The sequence below is a fragment of the Crassostrea angulata genome, chromosome 9 (assembly GCF_025612915.1).
Source record: "Crassostrea angulata isolate pt1a10 chromosome 9, ASM2561291v2, whole genome shotgun sequence".
Lineage (NCBI taxonomy): Eukaryota > Metazoa > Mollusca > Bivalvia > Ostreida > Ostreidae > Magallana > Magallana angulata.
Genome location: NC_069119.1, coordinates 21,280,068 through 21,298,887, shown reverse-complemented (window position 1 = coordinate 21,298,887; position 18,820 = coordinate 21,280,068). Strand labels below are relative to the sequence as shown.

General features: G+C 34.9%; 2 protein-coding genes across 15 annotated transcripts in view; one reads left to right on the top strand and one right to left on the bottom strand.

Annotated features, from left to right (window-relative positions):
- Positions 1 to 692: 692 nt before the first annotated feature.
- Positions 693 to 7,556, top strand: LOC128162343 (4-trimethylaminobutyraldehyde dehydrogenase-like). Of its 2 annotated transcripts, none has more exons than XM_052825500.1 (10): positions 693 to 747; positions 1,454 to 1,620; positions 1,721 to 1,866; positions 2,787 to 2,916; positions 3,667 to 3,911; positions 4,849 to 4,956; positions 5,331 to 5,450; positions 5,591 to 5,779; positions 6,050 to 6,273; positions 6,846 to 7,556. In XM_052825500.1, the coding sequence occupies exons 2-10, from the start codon at positions 1,461 to 1,463 to the stop codon at positions 7,051 to 7,053; spliced, it is 1,530 nt and encodes a 509-aa protein (XP_052681460.1). In that variant the 5' UTR covers positions 693 to 747; positions 1,454 to 1,460; the 3' UTR covers positions 7,054 to 7,556. The 2 variants fall into 2 exon arrangements, with proteins under 2 accessions (XP_052681460.1, XP_052681459.1); XM_052825499.1 differs by lacking the exon at positions 693 to 747 and adding an exon at positions 799 to 835.
- Positions 7,557 to 9,295: 1,739 nt separating this feature from the next.
- The window catches only part of LOC128162342 (formin-like protein), a 34,836-nt gene continuing 25,311 nt past the window's right edge, over positions 9,296 to 18,820 (bottom strand). For 9 of the 13 annotated variants that reach the window (XM_052825485.1, XM_052825487.1, XM_052825486.1 and 6 more), the window contains 15 exons: positions 18,118 to 18,558; positions 17,678 to 17,735; positions 17,237 to 17,306; positions 16,890 to 16,967; positions 16,292 to 16,378; positions 15,938 to 16,006; positions 15,606 to 15,686; positions 14,940 to 15,069; positions 14,580 to 14,755; positions 14,086 to 14,187; positions 13,845 to 13,952; positions 13,175 to 13,195; positions 12,938 to 12,958; positions 10,676 to 10,781; positions 9,296 to 10,153 (listed from right to left, as the gene is read on the bottom strand). In XM_052825485.1, coding sequence (XP_052681445.1) covers positions 10,041 to 10,153; positions 10,676 to 10,781; positions 12,938 to 12,958; positions 13,175 to 13,195; positions 13,845 to 13,952; positions 14,086 to 14,187; positions 14,580 to 14,755; positions 14,940 to 15,069; positions 15,606 to 15,686; positions 15,938 to 16,006; positions 16,292 to 16,378; positions 16,890 to 16,967; positions 17,237 to 17,306; positions 17,678 to 17,735; positions 18,118 to 18,558 — 1,661 coding nt within the window. In that variant the 3' untranslated portion in view covers positions 9,296 to 10,040. The remainder of the gene's footprint in view (positions 10,154 to 10,675; positions 10,782 to 12,937; positions 12,959 to 13,174; positions 13,196 to 13,844; positions 13,953 to 14,085; positions 14,188 to 14,579; positions 14,756 to 14,939; positions 15,070 to 15,605; positions 15,687 to 15,937; positions 16,007 to 16,291; positions 16,379 to 16,889; positions 16,968 to 17,236; positions 17,307 to 17,677; positions 17,736 to 18,117; positions 18,559 to 18,820) is intronic. The other 4 variants (XM_052825492.1, XM_052825498.1, XM_052825489.1 and 1 more) reach the window with 3 other exon arrangements.

The window sequence follows — 18,820 nt, the reverse complement described above, 5'->3', positions numbered from 1 at the left end:
TTTGAAAAGTAAGAATAATTACTTCCAAATCGATGGAACGCGCATGCAGGTTGCAAAAATTTTTTAAGTGTCAAAATGTACATAGTGTATATACATTTATAGTAGTATGTATTATCACAATGCATTTAAAAATACATTTATTTTAATATGAAAAATTTAATTTGCACAAACACTTTACAATATATACATGGTATCATTTCTAAACTGGGAATCATATTAGAAATATTTTACATATAAATAGGCATAATCAAAATATTTACTGTCGAGTTGTCGTCGGTCTTTAGACAAGATATATAATTAGCGCAAATATAAGTTGTTATGTCAATTCAAAATAGTCTACAAGAGTTAGAAGATTTGATATTTAGAGTTATGTACATGCAAATAATTCATTGTTTAATGGTTTTAAAAAATATACTCATATCGAGAGTGTAAATATGCCTACCACATATTAGATTTTGCAAATGAATCATTACTGAAATTAATACTTACATGTATAAATCTTTTAAAGCTAATTTCAAGATAGTAAAAAAGTAATGTTTTTTTTCTAGTTTGGTACGTGGATTTTCAAGCATGTATCAAATTATTATATGATTTATATAATATATAGGATTATGAACATATATATCTTTCAATTCAACCCCAAAATGCAACGTAACTCCTTGTACGCTCTTTAGACAATGGAGGAAGAAAGAGTATACTGATAAACTTTCAGAATTTCCTCGCCTTTGGATTAGTCGAGAATCTCAGGTAAGACAAGTGTTGTCGTTAAGATAAGAATGTAGAACTTTGAATGCCGGAGTATGAAGTCCATGATAAAATTTTCCAACAAACTGGCGTAAGAGCTTTATGTTTCAGTACTTAAAGAAAGTGGGCGCTTATGATGTAGATTCGGCACAGAGACATAAATAACATGTTATTTATGTCGGAATATGGGCACTGAAAATCTCATCGATTAGTTTTGTACTTTTTTGCATATAACATTAGCGCACTACACCAGCTGTACAATTCCCCGTATTAATCACTTTTCCTACAATTTGTTTTTTCACACTGCACTGTCTCCAATCTAATTAAAATTAGATCTTAGATCCGCTCACTACGATCGCACCACTAAGATCATTGTATTGTCTCGTACGTTCTCCCACCTTACACGTTACAATATCTTTCCCTTATGTCAGTTATGATATGTTTTGATGCGTTTTCCACTTACAAATTTTATCCAATTTGTACGGTTTTGTAGAGCCTGCAATATACTTTGAAATTAATTGAGACATTGCATTCATAGTTGATTTTTTATTATCGATAACATGTCTTTAGCTTAAATTAAAATTTTTATTCAAACGCTTTATGTCTTTTGTCATGTTTATTTGACAAGAAAAGTTAACTGAACTCTGTGCATAATAAATGTTGCTTGGTTTGATGTACACATCATTGATGATCTAGACATCTTTTACAGAGTGGAGATGTTGAGGCCTTGCCCATATGTACGGTGTTTTCATCGGTGCCTAGCAACATCGATTTCCTCATCTTCTCAGGTTCAGGCGCCATTGAACTTCCTCTCTGGGAAAAGATGTGACCCTTCGGAAAACATTGGGAACTTTGATCTCAAATATCCAGCTACAGGTATTTGAGGAATGAATTTGAATGATATGATATAAATATGAGTATTAACCAGCTTGTAGCATTTTTTGTTTTAAAAAATTGATATCCATTTTTACTTAAGATGAAACACTTCGCCAAGTTCCGTCGTCTGGTGAGAGAGACGTTAACGAAGCAGTCAGTCAGGCCAGGGAAGGCTTTAGGTCCTGGTCGAAGCTCTCTGGGTTTGAAAGGGGCAATGTCCTGAAGAGGGCAGCAAATATCATGAGGGTGAGGAGTACAACAGCACAGCTCTTATTGGATGTTTTACTGTGCTATTTGAATTATGTCATCTATGCTGCGTGAGATGCAAGATGACAATCAATGGCCATTTTTTATCAGTAATGCCAGTAGTCAAATTAGAATTGCTATTTTAAATCAACTTGATTTCTTTTATAATACAATGAAGCGCATCGAAGAGGTAAATGTTTGCATGTGAATGGAATGTTCTAAACTTTGTATCGAACGTCAAATGTTACATAAGACACGCCCATTTCTTTTGAAACGAGGAATGTACAATTCAATATTTTGAAGTTTACATCATTTAATACTATAAAGATGATTTCATAAACAACATAAAAGACATATTTACATATACCGTAATTAAAAATTGGGATGCAGCTTTTGTCAACATTTCTCAGGTCCAAGGCTAAAACAAGAAATTTGCCACCTTTTCTCTCCATTTGTATATGCACCGGGTCAGTTTTATGTCAATTTTTAATACCGGTACCCATTTTTTTTTTTCAAAGTGAAAATGTTCTTAGATTCATTTGCATTTCAGATATCGAATATAGCCCAGTTATATATGCCTAATGTTCTAAGATTCTTGTTAATTGAGTATTTTCCCACAAGGAAATTCAAAGTGCGTGCATGTTAAAACGGTCTAAAAAATATGGAAACGGTGCGTCCAAGGCGGTACATATATATTGGGACGAATGCTATTTACCTCGTTTCAAAAGAAATTGGCGTGACTTATGTAACAATTGACATTCGATACAAAGTTTAGAACATTCCATTCAAACGAAAATTTTTACCACTTCAATGCGCTTCATTGTAAATTAAGTGTGCTTGATTTGAATCGCTTAAACTTATGATTGTGTATAGCTTGCAGCTTCATGATTTTGTAAGCAGTTTATTAATGTATTAACTAGGAGCGGCTAGAGGAGCTTGCTCAGACAGAGGTGTTGGACACAGGGAAGCCGATCTGGGAGGCGCGCTGTGATGTCCAGGGCTGTGCCGACACCGTGGACTACTACGGAGGACTCGCTGCCAGGATCTCGGGTTTGTGACGGAACAAAACAAAAGCATAATTCAATTATAAGTTGCTTGTTCTGATGGGATATACATGTATATCATATAGGAGGTACCATAACGAGCAACCCATTCCTCCAATTTATTTTAAAACAATTTCAACAACAAAATACACTGACACACAAACAATTCACTGATAGAGAACAGTTAAAAGTGGTGGCTGGCCATAATTTTGTAGTGTTTTACTACAGAGTACACCGTGGGAGCATATTACACCATACAGTTTTTTTCCAAGGTTTTAAGTGCTAGCTGGAACTTGCCCCAAAATTATTTTCAGCATTTTCCTACCACCAAAATTGTTCCTGATCATAACATACATGTAAAAGACAACATCCAAGGAGACTCCAATGTGTAAAAGCTTTGCCAAAGTACATGTATGGGATCCAAAAAAGAGAAATATAAAGATATTTTACATCTACTGATGAAGAATAGGGGGGTGAAATTAGTATAATAATAAAATAATGAATGTATCTTTGTTTGAAAATTGCAACAATATGCTCTGTTAAGCAATGAAACCAGTAAGCACCTAGCTTTTATCAACAAAAATGTGAATTTTTTCACTTCCCTGTGGCAAGTATTAATAGAAACATGTACAGTCAATACGGTCAATGCCATGTATATGTACCGTACTATTTTCTTGATTATCCATGTGTCATCCCCTTTGGAATCATACAATATATATTTTACAATTTGTAAATGATTGTTTGTTTTTGTTTCTAGGTGAATTTCTGCCTCTGTCTAATGGTTGCTTCAGTTACACAGTGCGAGAACCCCTGGGTGTGGTGGGGGGTATAGGGGCATGGAACTACCCACTCCAAATGGCCTCTTGGAAGTCCAGCCCTGCTCTAGCGTGTGGTAACACCTTTGTGTTCAAACCTTCACCTTTGACCCCACTGACAGCAGTCATGCTAGGAGAAGTCTACAAGGAAGCAGGGCTTCCAGATGGCTGTTATAACATCATACAGGTAAAACTATGATCCAGATGACTACTTTAACATACAGGTAAAGCTATGATCCAGATGACTACTTTAACATCATACAGGTAAAGATATGATCCAGAAGGCTGTTATAACATCATACAGGTAAAGCTATGATCCAGATGGCTGCTATAACATCATACAGGTAAAGCTATGATCCAGATGGCTGCTATAACATCTTACAGGTAAAGCTCTATCCAGATGGCTGCTATAACATCATACAGGTAAAGGTATTATCCAGATGGCTGCAAAAACATCATACAGGTAAAGCTATGATCCAGATAGCTGCTATAACATCATATAGGTAAAGCTCTATCCAGATGGCTGCTATAACATCATACAGTTAAAGATATGATCCAGATGGCTGCTATAACATCATACAGGTAAAGCTATGATCCAGATGACTACTTTAACATCATACAGGTAAAGGTATTATCCAGATGGCTGCAAAAACATCATACAGGTAAAGCTATGATCCAGATAGCTGCTATAACATCATACAGGTAAAGCTATGATCCAGATAGCTGCTATAACATCATATAGGTAAAGCTCTATCCAGATGGCTGCTATAACATCATACAGTTAAAGATATGATCCAGATGGCTGCTATAACATCATACAGGTAAAGCTATGATCCAGATGACTACTTTAACATCATACAGTGGACCGAGATATCGGCCTGAGTAGCTCAGTGATAGAGCTCTTTACTAGAGTTGCAAGGGCCCAGTTTGAATCCTGGTCCAAATCATATATATTCCTAGTACATGTATATATGCTCATTCCTTCCTTTTCTACTACCTGGTTTAGTATGTATATTGTATGATGATCATGGTTTAATAAATAAATGGAATTTAAATGAGCACAGCCAAGCAGATAATACAAGACAAAACGGTTATAGAATATAATACATGTATTATCTTTCCAGGGTGAGACAAAGACAGGACAATTGCTAACGACCCATCCTAACATTGCCAAGATGTCCTTCACTGGCAGTGTGCCAACTGGAAGTAAAATAATGGAGGCTTGTGCCAAGGTAGGAGTCTTAAATATTTATACATGTGTTTGAAAGAATGCATACATGTACTCCTATCAGATGCTAATCAGAAATATTGCTAATGAGAGATAATAGTCCTATCTGAAAAGTTTTGGGAAACCCACCCTAATTATTAAAGAGCAATTATGTGGAGGTCCATCTGCATACTGACTAGTTTACCACCTAGTACATATATATTACAGAAACCAACATTTTATTTCTCAATATTCATAAACCATGTTATTTGCAACTATTGTAATGTTTATGATATCTCGACTGGTATTACCGGTAAATGGGCCGTCACCCTTGTTTATATATTTTCTAAAAATTCAAGGAAATCATTTTTTGTAATTGTTGAACTGATCTGCTTTCAGGATATAAAACATGTGACTCTGGAACTGGGAGGAAAATCCCCTTGTATTATTTTTGAAGATTGTAACCTTGACAACGCAGTGACAGGAGCAATGTTGGCCAACTTCCTAACACAAGGACAGGTGGGCAGAGAGAGATACATGTATAATGCATGTCAGTCTTTTAAAATCATTATGACTGATTCTTATTGTGAGCACATGGGGTATTTGATATCTTGAGATAATGAAAGAAATGCGGCAATGGTAAGTTTATGATTTTCCAGGTATGCTCTAATGGGACACGAGTATTTGTACACAAGAGCATCATGGGACCTTTCCTGGCTCAGCTAGTGGAGAGGACGAAGCGTATGAAGATTGGGGACCCCTACCTTGAGGATACCACAGTGGGAGCAACCATCAGCAAACAGCAGTTTGACATCGTCATGCGATACATTGAGTTGGCTAAAAAAGAGGTATATAAAAGACATTTGCAGTTTGGTTCTCATATCCCAAGGCTTGGCAGGGAATTAGAAAACATGCAGCAATTAAGATTGATAGAATTATTTCAAATGTTACACAAGTCTTTGCTATCATAATCTTGAAAATTAATGTCTCACTGAATCTTCCGTCAAGACTGAACTGTTATTTTTGCTGTTCCGTACCAGGTTCTGGTAATGAATTTTTCAATACATGTATTTTATTCTCCCTCTGCCCACCATGTTGATTTCTCTCTGTGTGTGAAGGGAGCCACTGTGATGTGTGGTGGGGAGAGAGTCACCGTGGACCCCCATCTCAGGGGCTACTTTGTCAGTCCCTGTATCCTTGTCAACTGTGAGGATCACATGACCGTGGTGCGAGAGGAAGTGTTCGGCTCGGTCATGTCCATTCTGACCTTCGACTCAGAAGAAGAGGTCATCAGACGAGCTAATGATTCAGAGCTAGGACTGGCTGGAGGAATATTTACAAGGTACAGTTGTAGATAATTTAAAGGTAGCAGCTAAACTAATTTATAAAACTTCTTGTGAAATACTCGTAAATTACCCTCTGTGTTACATACCCTCTGTTTGATATGTCACATGTCTAGTACCGGTAGGTGTAATTTAAATTTACAAATTCTATTAAAGCTTTTATAAGTATACAGTATATCTATTTCATATTGTCTTTTGAAAATAAATGATATTATTTCTTTTGACATAGTCTTAAAACCTTTCTGTTAAGGAGATTGATTAAACCAGTGTAAATACACAATCACCCATATAATGTATGGTAGATACTACTGTCAGATTAATACATGGGTTCCAAGGTATTGGTAGGACAACACCTAGTATTCTGTTCAATGTCCAGCTGGTGCTAATTTCAAAAGGAGGGGTTATTAAAATATAATTACTTAAATTTTGCATTTAAATGTACACAATAAATACCCAAATTGAACTGAACTCTTTACAAGTTGTTGAAATAAAAATCATTGAATTGTTGTTCTACTTCATAGTCTATTTATATGTTTCCATTTTTTACCCATGCCACTATTGCCTGTTTCAGTAACCTCCAGAGGGCATACCGAGTAGCTTCAGCTCTAGAGGCAGGCTCCCTCTACATCAACAATTACAATGTTTACCCTGTGGGGGTCCCCTTTGGGGGGTACAAGAAATCCGGACTGGGGAGAGAAAATGGACCTGATACATTGGATTACTACACACAAGTCAAGTCTGTCTATGTGGAAATGGGAGATGTAGAGGCTCCATTCTAGGGACATCTTTTGATATTTTAGTCAGAAAATCCTCGTTTCTGGAAATTTAAATTGATTGCGCAGATTTAACTGCCACAAGACTTGATGAATTCAACCGACTGAATGATTCCTTCAAACTCACTAGTGTTTGATAAGTCACATCACTATTTTGATAAAAGTGCAATTTAAAAAATAAGCTTATAAAACATACCTATACTATGGACCAAGTTTTATTGGGAACAACTTATTTTGTGATTTTCAAGTCAGACTAACTGTCTTGCTTGCGAGTTCTATATTTAAGATGTATACATTAATTTACAGCAAAAAATTGCACATATGTATTGCTCCAATACATGCATGCAATTTCTTGTATGTTACATTTGAAAATAGACTTAGAAAAGCTTCTGTAATCTAATTGTTTCATTAAGGACCTAGAATGCTTAAGTGAATTGAACTGAAGCCAATTCTGAGAATGAAATGACTGATAAACATGCAATAAGAAATAAAACTAATTTATGTCAATCTGTTCATTTTATTTATTTATTAAATAAAATATTCATACTTGTTCATTTTTAAGCTTGCAATAAACAAGAATATCATTTATACTCAGAAAAGCACATGTAAAACATTCACATCAAAGTACAAGTCGACTGAACACATCAAATTTACCTGCATATTTCATGGATCTCTACCCCACCCCCAAAAAGTCAGTTACAAAACAAAAGTTGTCTGTTCATAGAATTAGTTATCTGGTAGAAACAGATTTTCAAGATCAAAATTAAATGAATACAAAAGATTTGAAAAAAACTAAATGGCAGTATACAAGTACATTTGGCACATGTTATTGTATTATATTTTAAAAAATTGTATTTATTTGGTTTTATTATAAACTTATGAAAGTGTGTTATATTATTTTGTATACTGTATGGTATCAAATTATTAAATTAATATATTACCTATATATGTTCCATAAGATTCTCTTCAATTTCTACAAGACAAATATTCATCATATACAATGTACAATTACAAATGTATTTATTTATTCTTTTACAGGCTTGCTAGATGATAAATACCATTTTGAATCAATTTAGAGCCCATGATAATTTAAAGCACTAATACCATTCAGAAATAATAACTGTAAGTTACAAGGAAGACATCAGGTTTTCATGAAATTTTCTTGTTTTCTACTTAAAGTTTTCACATGTTACAACATGTACAGCACATGTACTTCAGAATGCAAATCTGAAATTATATTATTGCAGTGTCTTAAAAACGTTTTGGTGTTTTCAAATATTTCTGTAAGTAAATTGAAGGGCATTTTCTGGAACAGAGTAAAAAAGCACTGGGGGAATAGATTTTCCTTATTCACACACACTTAGGTTATAGCTATATTTTACTCCTTACAAAACGTGTACTGTGATGATACTAACTGGCCCATTAAGATGCAATTCTCTCTCTTTTTCTCAATTAAATGTTTTCTGTTTAAAATTTACACAGCCTATAAAGTGCAAAGACACTGCAAACATTTTCATTTTCCACCTCCTAAGCAATGAAATAGAATCATAGGGTAATTTTCCCTTTTACATGGATACAGTGTCAATATGAGAAGTGTGGAAGACAATGAACTGAACTATATTTTGGAAGAGAAAACAAAGATGAAACTAAACAAAGAATATAAAAATCCATACAAAAACAATCTACAACAACAATCACACACACACGTCTTGGCAAATGGTGAAATAACTACTGCTGCTAAATGAATGGACAGAGAATGGAGCCAACTGGAATGAATTTACATGTATATTAAATACATAGAGGCTATGACTTCTTGCTCACATATTTCAGCTATATATACATGTACATGTAAACTATCTGACAAGAAAATGCACAGAACAACATTCAACAGACAGGAAAAAAACATGTCTATGTAATAATAACAATCTGTTCATTTTCTGATTGACTGAACACAAAAATAAGGACATATATAACATGTGTTCCTTGATTTCTATAATGTTATCAAGTTTCCAAATATCAAGCTACATTGCATGGTTTTCTTTAATCACAATTTTTACTGCAGATTGAACCTCTACTCGACCCCTAATGTTTGACCTTTGGCCAAATAACCTTGATCAAATATTTACTAAAATGTAATCTTGATTTTGCATAGCATATAGGTGCCACCAAATGTAGTTTGAAATATAATAATTGTCATGAATAAATAGTCTTTGACTGTTTTTACACAATTCTTTTTCTTTTCTTTATCTTTTTGTTCATGTGGCATTGGAAAAATTACCACCTTAGAATGACAGTGTTTCCAAATAAAATAAAAATACATGTATCTGATTTAATTTGTATATATAATAAATATTGAACATTATATGGGTGTACAATTTCTGTATATCTCAATACTTCTGGCAAGATCTTATTTATCAATAATTTGAACATCAATGTATTATATGTACTGTTAATGCTGGGTAATACATGTACGATCAAATGGTATCAAAACTTGCATTATATCTTCCATTCAGCTCTGAAAACTTCTTTCAAAGTTGTCCATTATTTCTTACAATCAAATATCCTTTCTCAAGGTCTACAAATGTCTAAAATACATGTAATAAATGGAGGAGACAAATATTGCACAAAGTAGATGATGTGTGGCATACAATACAATCATGCGCTTCCCTGCTCTTGTTGTCTATGTCAGTACATATCTGGGTTAGTTTGTTCCCTGTCCTTCATGTATGATAATGGTGTTCAGTACACACAGATAGTTGTATAATAATGATCTTTGTTATGTATTATTTTTTACACTGTTGCAAGGGATCAACCCTTTCTTCCTATTATGACAAAGTTCACATCAAAGCTCCACATCCCAAGTGAGGGACGCTTGTGGTTTTTTTCCAAGTTTTACACACCAATTTTAGCACTGTGTTCCCTTGGAGACGTAACTATAAGTACTCTGAGCCAATTAAATTGGATTAACGTAGAGACAGAAATTCGACGTTTCATCAGTAGTATTCATCGCCTTCCTCTGAATTAGGTGCCTGCACCATGTTTTCATTTCGTCTCCTCTGACTCCTCCGCACTGCATCAGCTCTCCTGTATGGCTCATTCTTCAGATCTGCAATACATTTGTAAGATAATCAATATTAACTAGTCTATGAATATTTCTGCTTTCCTTTCTGTAAAAACTACATATTAAATTATTTTTCTACCAATCACCCTTCAAGCTAAACAATGTAATTTTGAAAGTGATACTCATATTATTTCCAAGTCTAAAATTGTAGCATATTATAAACTAACTTGGCTAATATCTTGAAAATGTATAGCATATATAACCTAAAGAATTGAGAGCCTTGACCAAATGTGGCCCATTATGTCCTGTTTATGACCACTGAAGTCCAGTAAGCTCATTGAAGCCTTTTTTGGCCTTTTGAGGCTCCTTGTGGGCCTTTGAGGCCTGTTTTGATATAATGTGGACTATTGAGGTGGACTTTTGAGGCCCATTATGAATGGTTGAGGCCTGTTTTGATATGATGCAGGCCACTGTATTGTGGTGGGCCTTTGAGGCCCATTATGGGTGGTTGAGGCCAGTTTTGATGATGCAGGCCACTGTATTATGGGTGGTTGAGGGAGCACTTACCCAGTAGGATGTCCTCCAGTGCCCCGTGGTACACCTCGTCCTTGCCCAGCAGTTTCTTCTCCTTGATCTGGCGGTTCCTGGTCTTCAGCTCGGACACCACCGCCTCCTACAAATAGGGCAAAAGGTCAAATCCAACCAATCAAACAATGGTCTATCAGTGCACAATAACTAAGAAGTAGGAAGGGGAAAGCATTGCATTCATGTTTATCCAATCAACGTAGTCAACCACTTAACCTCTTCATCCTATTTCCTACACATATCTGCATATGGTACTCAATCCAACATGTATATATATACCAGCTTAATGTATGAGGGCTTGTTATGGTCTATCTCATCATTACATGTACTGATATCAAAATGTTTCCGATAAAGTTCTGTACTAACGGTAAATATCTACAGGAGCACATAGAAAAAATTAACTACAAATACTTTCACCACACTAATGGAAAATGACATCACATGGTTGGTTCTATTACCACTGTGGTTTTCAGATGATTCCACATGTGAGAAAAATTCTCTGGAGTCTTTGTTTCAGGTTAGCAAAACAAATACCCCTAACTAAATTTTTCACTAGGTATATGAAATAGTTTAATGGGGAAAGAATGAATGACCAGTAATGACATTGGGGTTAGACGATTTCCTTCTGTCAAAAAGACATGTCTGCTTATTGGGCCCAGTCTCCATCTAGACAGATCGATATGATTTTACTTACCAATGGCAGCTGTCACAACAGTAATGGTTGAAAAACAGTTAGATGATCAATAAATCTTACATGTATACTTTATAGCAAGTATTGTGGGTACAAACATTTCATTTATATCAGCATCTGTCATTTCAGTTACAGTGTATCCAACAGTGAATCTGACAGTGAAGTCTTAGGTGAAAGGTTGTGAGTTTGAATCTCAAACGTGACAGACCAAAATACATGTAATCAACAAGTTATGACTGTACTTCCTACACAATATTTGTTCATATTATGCCCCAGACAACCCATAATGACACATCAAATTCTGCAAAATCTGCCATGCCACTTTTATATTGTGATAAGCGTAAAAATCATTTATGAAGGCAAATAAAACAAAACCAAACAAAACAATAAAGCCATTCTTCATGAATTGTAGATTCTGCAAATCATAAATCAAAAACTCATTAACATACAGATTTAGAGTTGGGTGGTGAAATATCGGTATTACCCCTAGCTTCTGCAGTTTGAAAAATGAAGAGTTTTTTGCCCATAAATCTGTGATATTTCTTAAATCACTGAAATCTTTTTGTCACGACTCTAATGTGCGTGCAATTCAACACGGTATACTATAGTCATATCTTATATCCTGTACAGAAGGACAGATATTGTTGTCATGGATTACAATGCTCACATTGACCATGCCTTAAATCTCTTTTTCCCTTTTAGAACACTGATGTTTAAGTATGCATGTACTATATTTATAATACACTTACATAGTGTTAAGACTTAAATATTAACCTAGCAATGATGAACAAATCATAGCATGATATCAGTCTAAGCCTTGTCTGGAATAGTGTGCAATCATCATCATCATCATCATCATCATCATCATCATCACTGCAAGTTTGGTTTAAATAGGTCACAGAAGACAGTTGAAATATGATGGTCATAAATACTTAGACACATCAGTATATGTTTTGCTTATTGTTGTATCTATATGAGATTTTTTTTTCACTCATTATGATAACCTAGAACCAGAGTGATTAAATGATACACAACAAAACAGTCTAGATTTCTACTACCGGTAGATATTTAACAAAAATTCTGCTTTTCCAAAGAAATAATCAAAATTACAGGTGTGTATAGTATATTCAAGAGGTATATATATCACATAAAGACATTCCCAACTGAATGGAATTCTTTTCAATGAAAAAATGAAAACCATAGAAAACTATTTCACAAGTAAATACAAATCACAAAATATAGGGGTACATTATTAACTGGATTGTGAGGGATGAATACAATGTGGATTTAAACTCCTGTGACAACTCAATAGATACACTCGTCACTGTAGAATCAAGTTGTGTGGGCTGATCAATATCAGTGGATTTCCTTGGGGCCCCTTAACCATATATATATTTTACATGAAATCATGTCCCAATGAACTGTGTTAGATATATAAGCTTGAATGTCCCCACTTGAATAGAAATGATTCTACAGTTTTATGTGGGATTTAAAACTTTTGTGAGAACTCCATAGATATATATACACAACACCCAAATCACTGCATACTGTACCTTCTCTTCATACACATATTTCTGAAATTTGTAATTTTCTAATGTGTAAGATGAAAACAGATTAGTGATGACTGGACCTCTCATACATTTGTAAATCACCCAATTTCACTGTTTCTTTTACTGCGTTTCTCTATGTTAGCCATATTATTTTTCATCTTTGTACATATACATGTAAGCAGTAACTACATGTACATATTATATCATGCAAAACAACAGATGGTCTCGCAAATACTGTACCTTTTCTTCAAATATAATTCTCTGAAAATTTTCATTGTAATGAATGAAGGTTAACAAAATATTTCAGAGTTATGTTAGCTTAGGTTGATTAAACTGACTGTGACACTCAACTATTGTTTCTTTTTGCTGATCTTAAGTACCCATCATATCTACCTGCTAGCTTTTCTTAAAAACACTTCAACAAACTCATTCTGTTGTTCAGCAATTACGTGAAAGTCTTTAACTGACGGTATAAAACTTGCCTCAATGGTATGAATGTTTGATAAACAAAACATTAAAATTAGAAACACAGATTCAAGAATAAAACAACACTTAATGCAAAAAAGGTTCTCAAAAACTGCCTAGCCAAAATATTAAAGAGAACAGAATATAAATAACAGATTATAAATCAGGCCTGGCCAAAAAAATTTAATTCATATGACATTGTGATGAGGATTTCATATCGAAATACATGTATTGTGAATACTGACAAAAATAAATTTAAAAAAATTATCTCAGATTCTGCTGGAATAAGGGCCCACTATGATTTGATGAAACCCAGAAATAAATCAGTAAACGCATGACTATCAAGAAAATTTTGAAAGGAAGCCTTTTGAAATAATGAAAAGTTTTAGCTGCAGACTACAAGGAACACCTGGATAAGACAACTACTGAGGGCTAGGTCACACACCTGTACATTCTTCTTGAAGTCCTTCTTCTTGTTCTTGACCTGCTCCTGTTCCTCTTCTATCTGAGCATCTTCGATCTTCTTGCGTTTCTCCATCTCCAGAACAGCAGCCTGAAAAAGTAGATCACAATTCAGCCTCAACATATCACAGGTAGCCGATCCATCTCATTCTAATGCAGTAAGACAAAAGTTTGTAAGAACATTTCCATTTCTTTTGCTTGCTATATGCAAAAAGTTTGTTTACCTTGAATGCAGCCACAAATCTGACAAACTGGGAGAAGAAGGATGTTGGGGAACAGGTGCGAGGGTTCTCTCCAAAGAACTCCACCACGCGTTTGTAGGCGTCCTAGAACGAGAGCATATCCAGACCTTCCTCAATGCATTGTTATTGATACATGAACATACAAGGTTAGTGCAACTCTCAGATTATGATAGCTTGAATATACATGTACCTGGAACAAGTAATAATAATCATGTTTACTCCTACTAGCAATGACGAAGACCTCTAGTAGATAGAGTTCCATTACATATGCCTATTATATTAGACTGATTATAAGGAACAATAATAACTCGCCGTCACCAAAATGTTAAAATCACTCAACTTACTCCTCAACTCAAATCCTTTTCGTAAAAAGTGCATTAATTTGAGTTCAAAACTCAGACTTGACTTGAGGAGAGTTGGTGAAAGTGGGGCCTGAGGGGTAGCAAATTTAACTGTTCTGAGTGGTTGTGGATTACCTCTGCGGTCTTGATGTCGGCCTGTAGTTTCTTCAGCTTGTCCTCCGAGTTGGTCAGGAACTCCTTCAGTATCGGCGGGGTGTCTCTGCTGTGCTTACGTGCCTCGTACTCCTTCTGGGTCATCTGCATTCCCTTCTCCAGGTCCTTGTAGTCTGTCATAATGTTCTCCATTGACACTGAAAACACAGTCATTACTGATGAAACACTGAAAATACAGTCATTACTGATGAAACACTGAAAACACAGTCAGTACTGATGACAAACTTGTAAATTGTACAAAGGTGTTATATGCAGTTCCCAAATTCTTAATAAACAGGAGCGTTTTGTGCTGAATACATTCATTCACTTAATCAACCTTACCAACTGCCGCCTTCTCTAAGAATCGGAGCTCTGAATCAAAGTTGACGATCTCGGGGAATTTGGCTTGGACCGTTTGTACAAGGAAGTGCATTAAGGTGACATTCTTGTCTTTGGATTTAGTGTCAGTGAGCTAAACCAAAACAAAACCATCAACAATGATACTATCTATGAAGTCTACTGATTGTGACAACTGATTTTAAAATACACTCATATGAACATGCAATGAAATTTAAAAAAAGACAAAACTTATAACAAACTACAGAATGAATGGGATGGAGAAAAGTGACAACCAATGTGATTGCTCACATGTACTTATCTTTCTCTACTTTATCCACATTGTTTTAAAATTCTAATTGCACAATGTAAATTCTATAAAAGGAATTGCATAGAGACTGAGCAAATTCAAAACAAAGATGGGGTTACGCAAATAAACCAAAAATGAGGATCATTGAAATGTCCATATCATTGGATTACTCCAAGACATTTTACACAGTGTATATGAAACATGTATTTACAGGTTCACATAATTAGCTATAGGTACCACTATAGAAAACCTACTCTTCGCAAATTTTCATACACATTGACAAAACCATACCCCTTACACATTGACATGCAATTCATTAGAAACATTTGTTTAAAAATAAAGAGTGATCTATTCTTGCTCACCATATCCAAGCTCTGTAACTTGAATCCATACACAGCCCCCCTCTTGGCACTGTTCATGTAGTTACCAATGGCTAGAATGATCTGTACAAAAACAAAACTTGGCCAGTCACTCATTTACATACATCTTATGCTCTGCAGAATCTAATACAATGTCATGTATTTTCTCAACCATAAATAATTTTAAATGTAAAAGATAGCAATGTTTTCATCCTTCAAATGCTTATTTATTACCAAATGAAATTTTCAAAAGATTAAATTGTCAAACAAACAGCTCTCAAAACATTGAGAATCTAACATTTTCATCATCTCATGCAATCTTACAGCTTTCTTACCTCTAAGATTTTTCTGACTTTGGTGGAACTTCGTAATGACATAGAAGCAGCTATAATGGCATTGACTTGCTGTGAAAAAAATATCAAATTCATTAAAACTCATTAAATTTAAAATTTATCATCATCACCATTCAAACTTTGCTGAAATTTCTTATGATTACATTTTTATATTTTTTAAAAGCATGACTATCAATAATAAAAAAAATTCAGTATCATTTGACAGGAATATGATGTAAGCAAGTTCACAAAATGACAAAACATGTTTGTTGCATCATCACAGGAAATAAACACCTGTTTATAACAATAAAGCAGAAAATGACAAGTGCTCTGTAACATATCCTTGGGATGACTTACTGGGGCTAGATGATGAACATTTTCATTGAAATTTCCAATGAAACTCATTATGTGTAACTTTTGTGACAGTCTCTCAATCTTTGATAACTGAAATGGAAGAGACATGGTAAATATTAACACGAAAATAATGTACTGCCCATCTCAGATTATATAAACCAGGATCATACATGCTTAAATTCCAGTTCCTTTTAGTTGACATTACTGTTTGTTATACTTTCATGTTAAATACTGAAATCTGATTGGTTAAAACGCAGTTAATAATATTTACTATTACCCTCAGCGTTAGCAACGCACTTGGCAACGGGTAACATTAAAAAATGTTACATGCGCGAAAATTATGCGCGTACGGTTCGCTGTAGAATTCACGTTATTCCTATATAAAAGCAGTAAAATTTTCTTAAAATTTTTAAAAAAGACATTCAGTATAACAAAATAAATAGTGCCTGTTTGGGAGGATAACAGTTGAAATTGACACCCCTCGAAAACCATTGTCAACCTCCGCTTCGTGTCGGTTGACAATGGTTTCCTCGGGGTGTCAATTTCAACTGTTACCCTCCCAAACAGGCACTATTTATATAATATTATTTTTTGTACAAACCTGTAACATAAACCTGTCCTCGTCTGATAGTCTGTCTAATGGCCGCCTCTCTTTCTCGTATTGTTTGTACGCCTTCATCTGCAAAAGTGGTAAAAATAACTGTCTATTTCTATCTTTTAATATCATTGTTTAAGAATGTATAACTTAATTTAGTTCACAGCTTTCTAAATTTATGAAAAAAATCTTTGTATAAAACAGTTTCCACACAATCATTATTCGTCTTTTATTTCATTCCAAAAATTTTGAGACGATTACAATTAAAAAGAATAACATTAACAAAGTCAATTTGATTAAGACATTGAAGCACAGTATGACTACAAATCCCCTGTGATAGTAATGCCCCGTACCTCAGCTTCGTTTGGTAGAATGGTCAGCAGGATATCTGTCATGTCTAGAGAAAGGGTCTTCAGGTCAATGCTGTAACAGAAGGGCACATCTAAACATGGCGCTGGGATATAAGCTTGAGTATATGTTAACTCTACAAAGTATATTAATAACCTAGCAGCAATGCTATGAGCCCATTTTAATCTTTAAGTTCTTTTTTGATAGACGAAGAAAAAAAAAAGACTTTGAATATTCAAATATTTTATCAAAACACTACAGTGTAGAATTCTGTGTCACATTATCACAACATTAGACAAGTTTTAGACTGGTCATATCTACTGCATGTCAATAGACACACAGTCAGTAGAAAAGATCATTACTGAAAAACTGTTTCGGTAAAATACATATGATAATGGTATTATAGGTACACATGTACTGAGTTCTTAAGAGTCTAGTGTACTTACAAGTTGATGGCCCGGCATACTTCATCATTATTGAGAACCAGTTTTCTCCTTGTAATTGCTGTCAAAGTAAAATTTATTCATTATATCATTCATCAAAAATATCATCTACAGATACAGTAAAACCTTTCTTCCACAATAAATGCATTTCACAATTGATAATTCTTAATTCTGAGGGTAATAAATATGTTTGGAGACTGGCTCAATAATATCAACATCAGAGAAATGATTGGCTTGCAAATGGATTAAGATATACTAGGAGCAACACCTTTTTTGAAAACATTATGAATCTGGTACAAATTTATATGCACAATTCATTTTTCACAATCTTAAACAGAAAACTCAAACATGTGCTCACAAAACTATAACTGAAAATATTGAGACCACTTGACATACACTTGTATACACAAAGAGACGCATAGATAACAGCAGTCCTCACTCACCAACATTCCTGAGGCGGTTGGGCTCCATGAGGCTGACACTCTCTGCTTTCTTCTTTTTCATTGTCTCTCCTTTAACATCGTCAGTTCCAATGAGCCCTGCACCAAGTTTGAACACTTCTTCAAATTCAAAGAAGTCTATCACATTCAAAAGTTTGTCATCATCCAAGTCTGAGAACACGGTTCCTTTGACCTGCTGGGGCTTCAGAGGAGTCCAGTTTAACATGGGGAGCCTGTACTTGGTCTGAATCTTGCGTTTTATTGTCATGGCACCACCCGGTCCCGGGGGTGGTGGGGGTGCCCCAGGGGCTCCAGGAGGAGGAGGTGGTGGAGGTGGGAGGGACCCTATGGGAGGAGGTGGGGGAGGAGGGGGTGGGGCAGCCACAGGAGGGGGCGGGGGAGGGGGTGGTAATGGCAGATCGTCTGCAGTGGATGAAACAACACCTGAAATGAAGTAAAATATCTGTTGAGCAACACAGATTTTTAAATTTGACATGTACTGCATAAAAATGTACAATTTTCTTTTAATATTTAGATCTTTTGTGTTCTGGGATTATAGTATGATTTCTACATTTTTTTTCATTTGTTAGTTTTGCTAATCAAGTAAATTAAAGTAGTAAGTGACCCATTTATCCTTCTGGAAATTAATGTTTTCATAATTCAATATTCAAAAGTGTTTGAGTTGCAAATCTACCATTAACTTCAC

Excerpts from the sequence above, each read along its gene's own strand:
- LOC128162343 (XM_052825499.1), top strand. The coding sequence starts at position 801 with ATGAAGTCCATGATAAAATTTTCCAACAAACTGGC. Across the intron at positions 1,621-1,720 it reads TCTCAAATATCCAGCTACAG|ATGAAACACTTCGCCAAGTT; the intron begins GTATTTGAGGAA and ends TTTTTACTTAAG. Across the intron at positions 2,917-3,666 it reads ACTCGCTGCCAGGATCTCGG|GTGAATTTCTGCCTCTGTCT; the intron begins GTTTGTGACGGA and ends TTTTGTTTCTAG.